Source organism: Plectropomus leopardus, chromosome 13 (assembly GCF_026936395.1).
Source record: "Plectropomus leopardus strain MGB_pleo_1.0 chromosome 13, ASM2693639v1, whole genome shotgun sequence".
Lineage (NCBI taxonomy): Eukaryota > Metazoa > Chordata > Actinopteri > Perciformes > Serranidae > Plectropomus > Plectropomus leopardus.
In genome coordinates, this window is record NC_142188.1 from 23,864,713 (window position 1) to 23,874,780 (window position 10,068).

Sequence of the window (10,068 nt, forward strand, 5' to 3'; positions counted from 1 at the left end):
AAGAGTCAACAACAAAAACAACTGTTGTTCCTCATGGATCTGCTGACACAGTTTGACTGTGTTTGTGACACTGTTTGTCTGTTGGTCCCCGTCCACTAATGCAGTCAAGGGATTTTGTGCAACTGAGGCCGAATTATAAAAAGACAAGAGATACTCTTGGCTATTCGTAACTGTTATTTAACTACAGAGTAGTTCTGCTATGTTGGTGTCGGTTGGTGATGGTGTCTGTTCCATAATTATGAAGTTTTACTTCGTAGTTTGGCAGCTAACACAATGATAGAGGTCAGGAACTATAGCAACAGTATGACGCAACATACTATAACAGTGTACTCCGCACTGCTATGCTACTTAATTCTATTCCACTCTACTGCATTATGCGCTATTCTACTGTATTCTATTATACTATGCTGTACTGCATTTTGCTCTCTTATACTCCACTCTATTGTCTCAACTTTGCTATACTATACAATCTATTATACTCCAATCTACAGATACTCTATTGCTACTCTATGGTAGGATACTACACTATACTATACTATACTATACAATGTGAAATATGGTATGATACAATATGATGTCAGATATGATACAATGCTACAGTACACAATATGATAGCATACGATACCACACTTTACTACACTAAAAGCCACTATACTATCCTATTCTATATATATTGCACTACACACTATACTAATCAGTCCAACACTATACTATACCACACTGTGGTGTATATATAGTATACATTATGATGTACTGAATAAATTAAATTACATTTAGTGTAGTGTCTTCAATTTTAGACTCTTTTAAGCACCATGTATTGTATGTTTCCATACAATACTCTGTACTCACGACTATGTTCTACTCTACTCTGCTCCACTCTACTCTACTCTACTACTGTAGCACTGTAGGTATTTACAGATAACTAGGACCAGAGACTAGATATGAGGGGCAATTATTAAATAACACTCAGAAATAACAGACCACAGACCAATGGATATGGTTGAACTACTGGCTTATTTGTATAGAAAGAAGCAGGAATAGACACAAGCTGGAACCGAATCACACATTTTATGTGTACACACTGGGAATTGTGGATCAAAATATAACCCAGATCTCAAGAAAATTAAAGATTTTCCTATTTTATCTCACTTGGGTTTGTTTTAATCCTATTTGATTTCAGGAGATATTTTGAACTTAAGGTCCTTTAAATTGTTTTTTAGTTCCCACTTCTTCTTGAGTTCACTCAGTTTTAATTTCACTTTCTTTTATCTTACTTAGGCCTGTTTCAAATATTTAGTGCTCCCTTCTCTTTAGATAACTTCATTAGTACACAAGTTTGAATTCACAGTAGCACAACCTCTCTGTATTTCCAATTCTGCACAAAACAAATGGAAAGTAAAATACACTTTAAATCAGGATTAATAATCAAAACAAAAAAGAAATCACAGATCAATATGTATGATTAATATATGTAAAATTCAATACAAGATCCCCAGCACGCTGCTGCCAAATACATAAAGTTTAGTCCTACCTTGATCCAGGTGTGTGAATCAGTGTCCTTATCCTCGAAGAGTAGGTTGGTCTTGTGGAAGCAGACGCCTATCCTGCACGATGTCCCCTACAGGTGGATGCACCTTCTGCAACAACATGGTAGAAACATGACAACTGATTTTCAGTTGGATCTTCAAAGACATTTTGGCAGGAACATTTCACTTAAAGGACTTTATTATTTATATTGTAGAGTCTAATTAATTAGCTAATTATTTTAGCTTAATTTTATATTCATGTTTTTTTTAAAGATTGTCCTCATAAACCACCATCAAAGAACACAAATCTAGATATTAAAACCATATCAAACTTAAAAATATATGTAATGAAAAACTAACCAAAACAATTAAATGGGTGGCCCGCCATATTGTTTCCCCAGCTTCAGGTGTGCATACCATGGATGTATTATAAGGAAGTCATGGTGCATACACCAAATGATCCTCACAACTAAAAAAACGGACCTGTTGTACAACAGGGCAACACACACACACGAATGTTTAAGTCTTTCATATCTTGTAACAAACTGAAGAACTGAAGGAGGATTAGCAACTAAATATTAGTTAAAATGGTACATTAAATCTGGTCTACACCATACCATGAATGCATCGTTTCCTCAGTTTACTGTCGAGGCTTAACTTGACCATGCCTTGCATGTAGTTTCTCAATTCACTTTGCACTAAGACTGGAAAATACAAGAAATTGAAATAGTAGCGCCATCTTTGCTTAGCTGCAGAAACTTCTGCTTTAAATTCAGCTTGAGTAACAAGGAAGTGACGCTAACTGACACAAGGAGAATAGTTTCCAACTCACCAAATCTTCTTTAAAAACAAAAACAAAAATCTGAATCCAGCAACCGTAGACAGGATAAAAAAAAGTATGTCTCTCGACTTGCTTCTTTACTTTTATTTTCTTTTTCTCCTCTCCTCCTCCTTGTTTGTTTGCGACTGCGCTGTTTTTCTATTGTTATTCCTCTCTCGCCAGCAAGCGGCGCTGAGTCTGCAGTGATTGGCTGATGTCTGCCGCATTTGTTAAAGGAACAGTACACAAAGTAAAACCGCAAAACTCTACAAAACCACCGTTATGAATACTGGTCAAATCAGTTAACACGAAAACAGTTGTCATTTATCTGCTTACATCGTACTTATTATCATTTAACCTTTTATATGTTTGTGGTTATATTAACCTGGGTTATACTATACTATACTATACTATACTATACTATACTATATCATACTGTGTGCTACTATCTACTCTACTATTCTGTATGTGCTATAATATAATGTAATACAATAAATAATAATATGAGAAGTGCTTTTCTGCTAGTGTTGATGTTTGTGCTCTCTAATCCTACTACTATATTATGGTCTACTGTAACTCTACTCTTTCGCACTTAACTATACTTTACAATACTTTACAAAATCAAAATCTGTGACCATACACACATCTACTCTGTTCTTCTCTTCTTTACTCTATTTTACTATGCTATAAAATTATGTGGTCCACATTTGTATACTCTACCCTTCTACGCCAAACACTACACACACATACTACTATATATACTATACTATGCTATGCTATGCTACACTATACCATGCCATGTCCTACTGTACTGCACTGTACTGTAGTGTACTGTACTATACTACACTACACAGTTCTACAATTTTAAAATATAATACACTACACTATACCAAACATTATGAGGCTGACTAATCATGGATTATACTTCATGTTTGTCTCTTTGTAGGATGGCTGTCCTGGTTTGGAAACAGTTTAGTGATGTTCATCCTGTACAGGCAGCGGGCGTCACTTCAGTCAACAGATTTCCTCACTTTAAATCTTGCCATCTCTGATGCCAGCATCTCCGTATTTGGCTACTCCCGAGGGATCCTAGAAATATTCAATATTTTGAAGGATGATGGGTATTTGATCACCTGGATCTGGACCTGCCAGGTAAAAGCCACACCTTGACAATACTTGATTTAAAAGAGATCATTTAAATGAGTCATTTGTTATCAGTACTTATCAATACAATTTTGTTTAGCGTTCCCACCAAATGTTAAATTGTGGTGCAATTTGTAGAATTAACAATTTATGGTATCCCTGTAACGCTGGTTTGAAATGGCCCAAAAGTGATGACTGTGCAGAGTTGCAAAAACACATGCATCTGCTCTCTTGGTTGGGCCAATCCCAATTAATAAAGTACATTAAAAGAATCTGTGGAAGTCTTACAGTAAAGTGAGTATGCGTGTGAATGTGTGTATGTGCAAAGGATTATGCTAGTAGCCATGTGGGCTGGAGGTTAAATCTATAATAAGATTACTGTTGTGGAGGCCTTTAAATGGGGAAACTCTTCAAGCAGCATGACACCTGTCAACAAGCAAACAGGAAACAAATAAGAGCTGGCGGACATGACTGCATGATTCAATCACATGATCTTATGTTGCCCAATTTTGACAAGTAATTTGTATTAAATTAACAGATGAGTTATGTGTAATTTCTAAGAATTTGAATGTTTTCCTCATCTCACAGCCTCAGCTTGAAATGAAATAGTTGTCATACTTTAGCTTGGAATTCATCCAGGGTATTTTTCTTGCTCAAGGCAAGCCCTAGTGGAAACCATGATATCTGCGAGTGAACGAAAACAAGTTGGTGTAACCAGAACACTTTCAGTCTCAGAAGTGTAAACCCCAAAATCTGAGCAAGAGAGATATTGTGAATGGAGGTCTGCTGCTGCTAGGCCACTGAGATGATCTCATCTCTCAGGCATCCAATCTGGGGTTTTCAGGTGAAGGAGAAATATTGGTATAGCAGCAGTGTACGCCCCTCTTATTTCACCTTCCCCTGGGAGAGGTGGGCTCAGAGAGGGAGCGTCAGAGGTAAATAAGGGGGAAGCGGGAGGTGACAGAGATAGAGGAGTGAAGGAACAGGAAGGTGAAAGAGACAGACATTTGAGAAGCATTAGCAGATTACTGCATGCAGCATGATGAGACATGAACAGTTGCAAGCTGGGCCAGATCCCTGTATTTTGCACCCTATGGGACAGGACATTATTGAATATAATAGAGCCTTATGGGATCCTTTGATGTTGCAAAGGGGAATACAAACATAAATTGTCACAAACTGTGCAAAACACTCAGATTTTAATTCATTACTTTTCCTGTACTTTTTCTGTGATCCAAAATGTACACCTTTTCTTGTTAGCCAAGACAGAGGCAGAGGTGAAACTCTACACTGTGAGATGATCGAGGAGGATAAAGTGTCATAATTTCAATTAGCTACCATCCTTGATTCTAATCACAAAAATAGAAAATGTGCTATATGAAAATCATACTGGTCCAGACGTCCAGTAATCTGCAGAAGGCGAGGGTGAAAAAAACGTGCTGACTGACACTAATAGGATTAGTACCAAGGAAGATCAAGAGAGTGATCAGAGACCTTAACTGATCCATGTCACCTGGAAGTGGCACAGTAGGGAGCTGGGTTTCGCACAGTTGGAGCCAGACTGAAACACAAGAGCATAAGTCCTTTTAAGGAGAGCTGTGATTAAAAGATCATCTTCTCAAACAAAGGACTGAATGCCGAAAAGCTTGTTGAACTTTTTCTCCATCAGATTTTTGTGAAAATCAAGCTCAAATCTGTTAACAGCTTTCATGAAATTCCCCAATGCTAATTGCGCAAAAATCCGGCAGCTCACATCAGTGGAAATGCACCTGTTCTGGAGTATATTGGCCAAAAGGCAGGATGTGCCCTTCAGCTATAGTGTCTCCATCTGATAGAGTCCAAAACAAAACAAACAGACAAAGGTTATGAGCAATTAGGCAGACAATGGATATATGCCCAGGGGCTGAAATGACCATTTAGTTTAACCTTTAAAGATGTACCAACTCTTCTCGGTTTTCTTCCAGGTAGATGGTTTCTTCACCTTGCTCTTCGGCCTTGCAAGCATCAACACCTTGACCGTTATCAGCGTCACCAGATACATCAAGGGATGCCACCCAAACAAAGGTTAGACTTAACCTCCCTAAATTCAGCTGAAAGAACATAAAGAAAGCTTCAAACCGGCGACTCTGCCGGCCTCACATTCCAGCAGCTCTTATCTGAAAGAAAAGCACTGTTTTTCAGTCCTAATGAAACTTTATTACGGACCTCAGCTGTGGAAATTACTACCACTTGTCTCCAGCAATTTCATTTACATTTTGCCAACATGTCATTAAGTTAACTTGAGGTGACATTTTCTATTTTGAGGTGTAACTGATGCTGAAGAATGTCTTAATTATATGAAAATTGGGTTGAGCAACTACCTCTGTTGTCTGCTTGGGAAACAGGTTTTTACTGTGTTTGTGGCTGTTCACAAACATGAAAATGTAGAGTATCATCATCTTTATTATGTGCCAGAGTGCCACTGCAACTACTGCAACAGATATTGATTTAATCAGAAAATCTAAAAAAAGATTTAAGGTCCAAATGTGTGTGTGTGCGTGCGTGTGGGGGGACTTAATACCCAGGGCCCCAGTTGAAGGGGGGGGGACATGAAAAGCCTGGAATGATAGGTTAAGTTTGCGTTTCTTTTTATGTCGAAGTATTGGGTGTCATAACTACATTAAATTAACTGAATAAATCTGTCGAAAGACTGATCTTTATACCTTAAACTGGACAGAGTGTGCGCATCATATAGGCTAAGGCCTCTGTCGCGGCCGGGGTTAAATTCCAACATGAATGCCATCCCACCTTTTCTATCTAACATGACTGTCCTACCAATAAAGGCAAAAACGGCAGTAAAACAAATCTCTGCGCTAGCCACTAACTTCTGCTAACTGCTTTTTAAATCTCCTGTGATGGGTCACACACATAACATGCTGTCAAAACATCACATCTGTCCCGCCCATAATCCGTCCATAATCCCATCCTGCTAGCTGACCCTTTTACATAGACCTCCTGTGGCGTCTTAAACGAAAGACAACTCTTTCCATCCATTTGGTAATTGTGCCTTTTTACACGGAATGGTGAGGCGGAATAACAGCGCGTGTGAAAGGGGCTACAAAAACTGCTTATGCATAGGTCCCAGAAACTGTTGCTACAACGCTGGCTGTACATCTCTTATCTTTCTCACAATCTGCACTGGATTTATTGAATATCATATTGACATAAGTGCTCAGAAGTAGAGCAGACTGATTGATTTTCTTTCTCCTCCTGAATACAAAGCTATGTGTGCTTTGTTAACAAAGGTTCTTTTCAGATGTTTGCAAAGGCCGTTAATATAACAAAAGACCTCACTGTTTAATAAATGTCACAATCTTGAGATTCATAACAGGTCAAGAATGCTGCATCTCTACAAGCGTCTCACTTTTTCTGTCCTGTGTTTGCCAAAGTCATCACATTTAACCTTTTCCAACAGCAAACGAGTACAACATCTTTTTCATAACTTGCAAAGATTATATTGGAATCATATGTGTTTCTGCAGCTTACTGTATCAGCATGAACACCATTGCCGTATCGCTCATCTGCATTTGGACTGGAGCAATGTTTTGGTCTGTTGCTCCTCTACTGGGCTGGGGCAGCTTCACAGGTCTGTTCTCACTCAAGAACCTAAAAAAGAAAAGAAAAGTTACACAACAGTTTATTTTAAAAGCCTCAGTATGACCTCTGTATGCTCTGTTCCTTAGATCGAGGTTATGGCACCTGTGAGATAGACTGGTCCAAAGCCAATTACTCCACCATCCACAAGTCCTACATCGTCTCCATCCTCATCTTCTGCTTTTTCATCCCCGTGATGATCATGCTCTTCTCCTACGTCTCCATCATCAACACAGTGAAAAGCACTAACGCCATGTCAGCTGATGGTTTCCTCACTGCCCGTCAGAGGAAGGTGGAGAGAGATGTCACAAGGGTAAGAAAAAAAATGTTTATTTCTGAGGTTTTTTACTGGAGAGACTTGATTGAAAAAGTAAAATGAGACTCTTTAAAGCTTTACTTAAAAGTGCCCCGAGTGTAATAAACCTCCTCTCACATTATTTCAGCCCTGACAATTGTTCCCTCATGCTCCTTTCTAGATTTCCATTGTGATCTGCACAGCTTTCATCATGGCCTGGTCCCCATATGCGGTGGTGTCTATGTGGTCAGCCTGGGGCTTCCATGTGCCAAGCACAACCAGCATCGTTACCCGTCTCTTTGCCAAGTCTGCCAGCTTCTACAACCCGCTCATATACTTCGGCATGAGCTCCAAGTTCCGCAAGGACGTGTCTGTTCTACTGCCGTGCACACGAGAGCATAGAGAGGTGGTGCGTCTGCAACACTTTCAAAACATCAAACCCAAGGCTGAGGCGCCACCACCTCCTGCATCATTTCCTGTCCAAAAGCCACAGGTGAAATATGCCATATCCAATCCTGACAGTGACTCAGGGGTCAATAGTCCTCCTCAGACTCCTCCATCTGACACTCAGGGAATCTTCCACATCGACCCGCCCTCACACATTGAAACGTCAGAGTACTGGTGTGACAGGCTCTGAAGACATTTCAGTTGAACCAATACTTGAATTAAAAGGTGAGATTGAGAGTATTTTTATATTTTCTGGGCTCGCCTGTGTTAATAAATTGTATGTGTAACTACTGTTAATAAATTATTTTCTGAATCTCAAGCAGGATTTCACACCTGTTGAACAACGGCCAAATCCAAATTGGTAATATCAACATACAGCACAACTTGGAGCAACTCATAATGCTGATTTAGCTGAATCTACTCAGAATATCACCAGCTGATGAGATGTGCAGTGGCTACCCCAAAAACTTTTCATAGGGGTGGCCTGATGGGGCCACTGAAAACCTTGGGGTGGAACACCAAAAGCCATAGGCTTTCTTTTATGCTGTTGTAATCAACATATCCTCACACCACAGTTCGTATGATATCAAAAAAAAAAACAACTTTAAATTACATACCTAATGTTAGGTAACGAAGGTTAGGTTTAGGCAAATAGTTACTGTAGTTAGATTTAGGAAAAGAAACACGGTTCACCGTACCTTCAAATGTCTCAAAGTTCACATGGTTTTGAACGCTGGTCTCCTGGGTAAAGTCTCATGTTTTGTGACCCATTCACAAACCCAACCTGCCTCCTTATGGGACCACTTCCTTCTTTACTCCCATCAGTGCACTGGTCACGAGATTGCAGCCTTCCAAAATCTGTGAGTTAAACACAAATTTTCATAATTATGTGGCATATGCAGGAAAACAGTGCATGATAAACCCCATGTTGTAGTATATAGGCAGGTTAACAAGCTAGAAAGATAAATATGAAGGTTTAATTTGAAGGATTACATTGATTACAAGGAACAAAACATACAAGGAACAAGCCTTCTCAAATTTAAAAACACCCCACAGAGGCCTATGTTTTGGTTATTTTTATGAGGGGGGGCAGCAATTGTATCTGGGTGCCCTTGGCCCTCCTTTCCACCACTTGGCATGAAACTGGATGTACAGTCGGTTACATAGTAAGACAGATGCATCTGGAAACACTGAACTATCCTCAACTCAACTAAAGCATGCGATGGCACGAAATTCAGTCTTTTACTCTGCTACACCTGATGATATCAGATCTCCTACATATCTGTCATTCCCTGATACAAGCCAGGCCACAGTAGAATTGTGTCATTTTACATTTCCATTTTCAATCACATCAGGTGATGCTTCGGTAACTCTATTTACTACAGAAAACTGAAAACTCCTCCACTATTCCATGGGTGTGGTGAATTTGGACAACTTTTGTTTCTCTTGGCAAGCATTCACACTAATGGCACTGTTGAAAGAGAAATAAGTTACCCTGAAACACCTTTCTAGCAGCATCAATAGGCAATTATCTACTTGAGCCATGAAGGTTTAATCTTCTTTTAAAATGTTCCCGAGGTGGTTTCTGCAAATACCATAGTCACACGCACAATGAGCTCTTTTAAAGCAGCCCTAAAGACCTTTAAATCAAAAATCATCTTCCGCATAACCATCCATATAGCGCATAATAACAGCAGCTTGTGTGCCAATCTACAAAAACCAACAGGCGCTCCCTGTTAAGAGAAGATGAGGCTGACATATATTTTTGTGTGTGTGTGTGTTAGCTGGGGCTGCACATGGATGGTAGACCCAAGGGCATAGGTTTCGTTTCAACATTGGAGAAGATTTAGAGCATCAAATACTTAATTTCTTTCCTTCTGATGATTTTCATGCACCAATTTGTGTTTTTTTCTGTATCAATTCATTTGGTAAATGTCTTTAATTTGTCAAAATAAAAGTCCTCTGCTGCTTTCATGTTTTTGTTATCAGGAACATGTTCTAAATATTGAGGAGAGACCCCTGCGCCCCATCCCCCACCTCGAAATCTACACCTATGTGTAGATCACAGCAGCAAGCAAAAGCCACAAACCTCAAAGTGACAGCAACTGTATTGGATGTGACTTGAAGTGTCTTGTTTCTCAAACAGGTGTTGATTGGTTTATTTGGTGGAGGAGGAGTGATTGTTCTGGTGAGAGTTAACACAC

General features: G+C 39.3%; 1 protein-coding gene and 2 long non-coding RNA genes across 5 annotated transcripts in view; 1 reads left to right on the plus strand and 2 right to left on the minus strand.

Annotated features, from left to right (window-relative positions):
* The window catches only part of LOC148187714 (uncharacterized), a 24,038-nt gene extending 18,476 nt beyond the window's left edge, over positions 1 to 5,562 (minus strand). Inside the window, exons 1-4 of one of the 3 annotated variants that reach the window (XR_015778354.1) lie at positions 5,434 to 5,562; positions 5,259 to 5,317; positions 4,984 to 5,050; positions 1,532 to 1,637 (exon numbers count right to left, since the gene is read on the minus strand). This is a non-coding gene — a long non-coding RNA (uncharacterized LOC148187714). Of the gene's footprint in view, positions 1 to 1,531; positions 1,638 to 2,358; positions 3,278 to 4,983; positions 5,051 to 5,258; positions 5,318 to 5,429 lie in introns of those variants that run through there. The other 2 variants (XR_015778355.1, XR_015778356.1) reach the window with 2 other exon arrangements.
* Positions 1 to 9,838, plus strand: part of LOC121954983 (opsin-5) — a 10,375-nt gene extending 537 nt beyond the window's left edge. Inside the window, exons 2-6 of the mRNA XM_042502753.2 lie at positions 3,293 to 3,498; positions 5,454 to 5,553; positions 7,010 to 7,114; positions 7,212 to 7,435; positions 7,599 to 9,838. Coding sequence (XP_042358687.1) covers positions 3,293 to 3,498; positions 5,454 to 5,553; positions 7,010 to 7,114; positions 7,212 to 7,435; positions 7,599 to 8,054 — 1,091 coding nt within the window. The 3' untranslated portion in view covers positions 8,055 to 9,838. The remainder of the gene's footprint in view (positions 1 to 3,292; positions 3,499 to 5,453; positions 5,554 to 7,009; positions 7,115 to 7,211; positions 7,436 to 7,598) is intronic.
* LOC148187715 (uncharacterized) overlaps positions 8,575 to 10,068 on the minus strand; it is a 28,924-nt gene continuing 27,430 nt past the window's right edge. The window contains exon 5 of the long non-coding RNA XR_015778357.1: positions 8,575 to 8,722. This is a non-coding gene — a long non-coding RNA (uncharacterized LOC148187715). The remainder of the gene's footprint in view (positions 8,723 to 10,068) is intronic.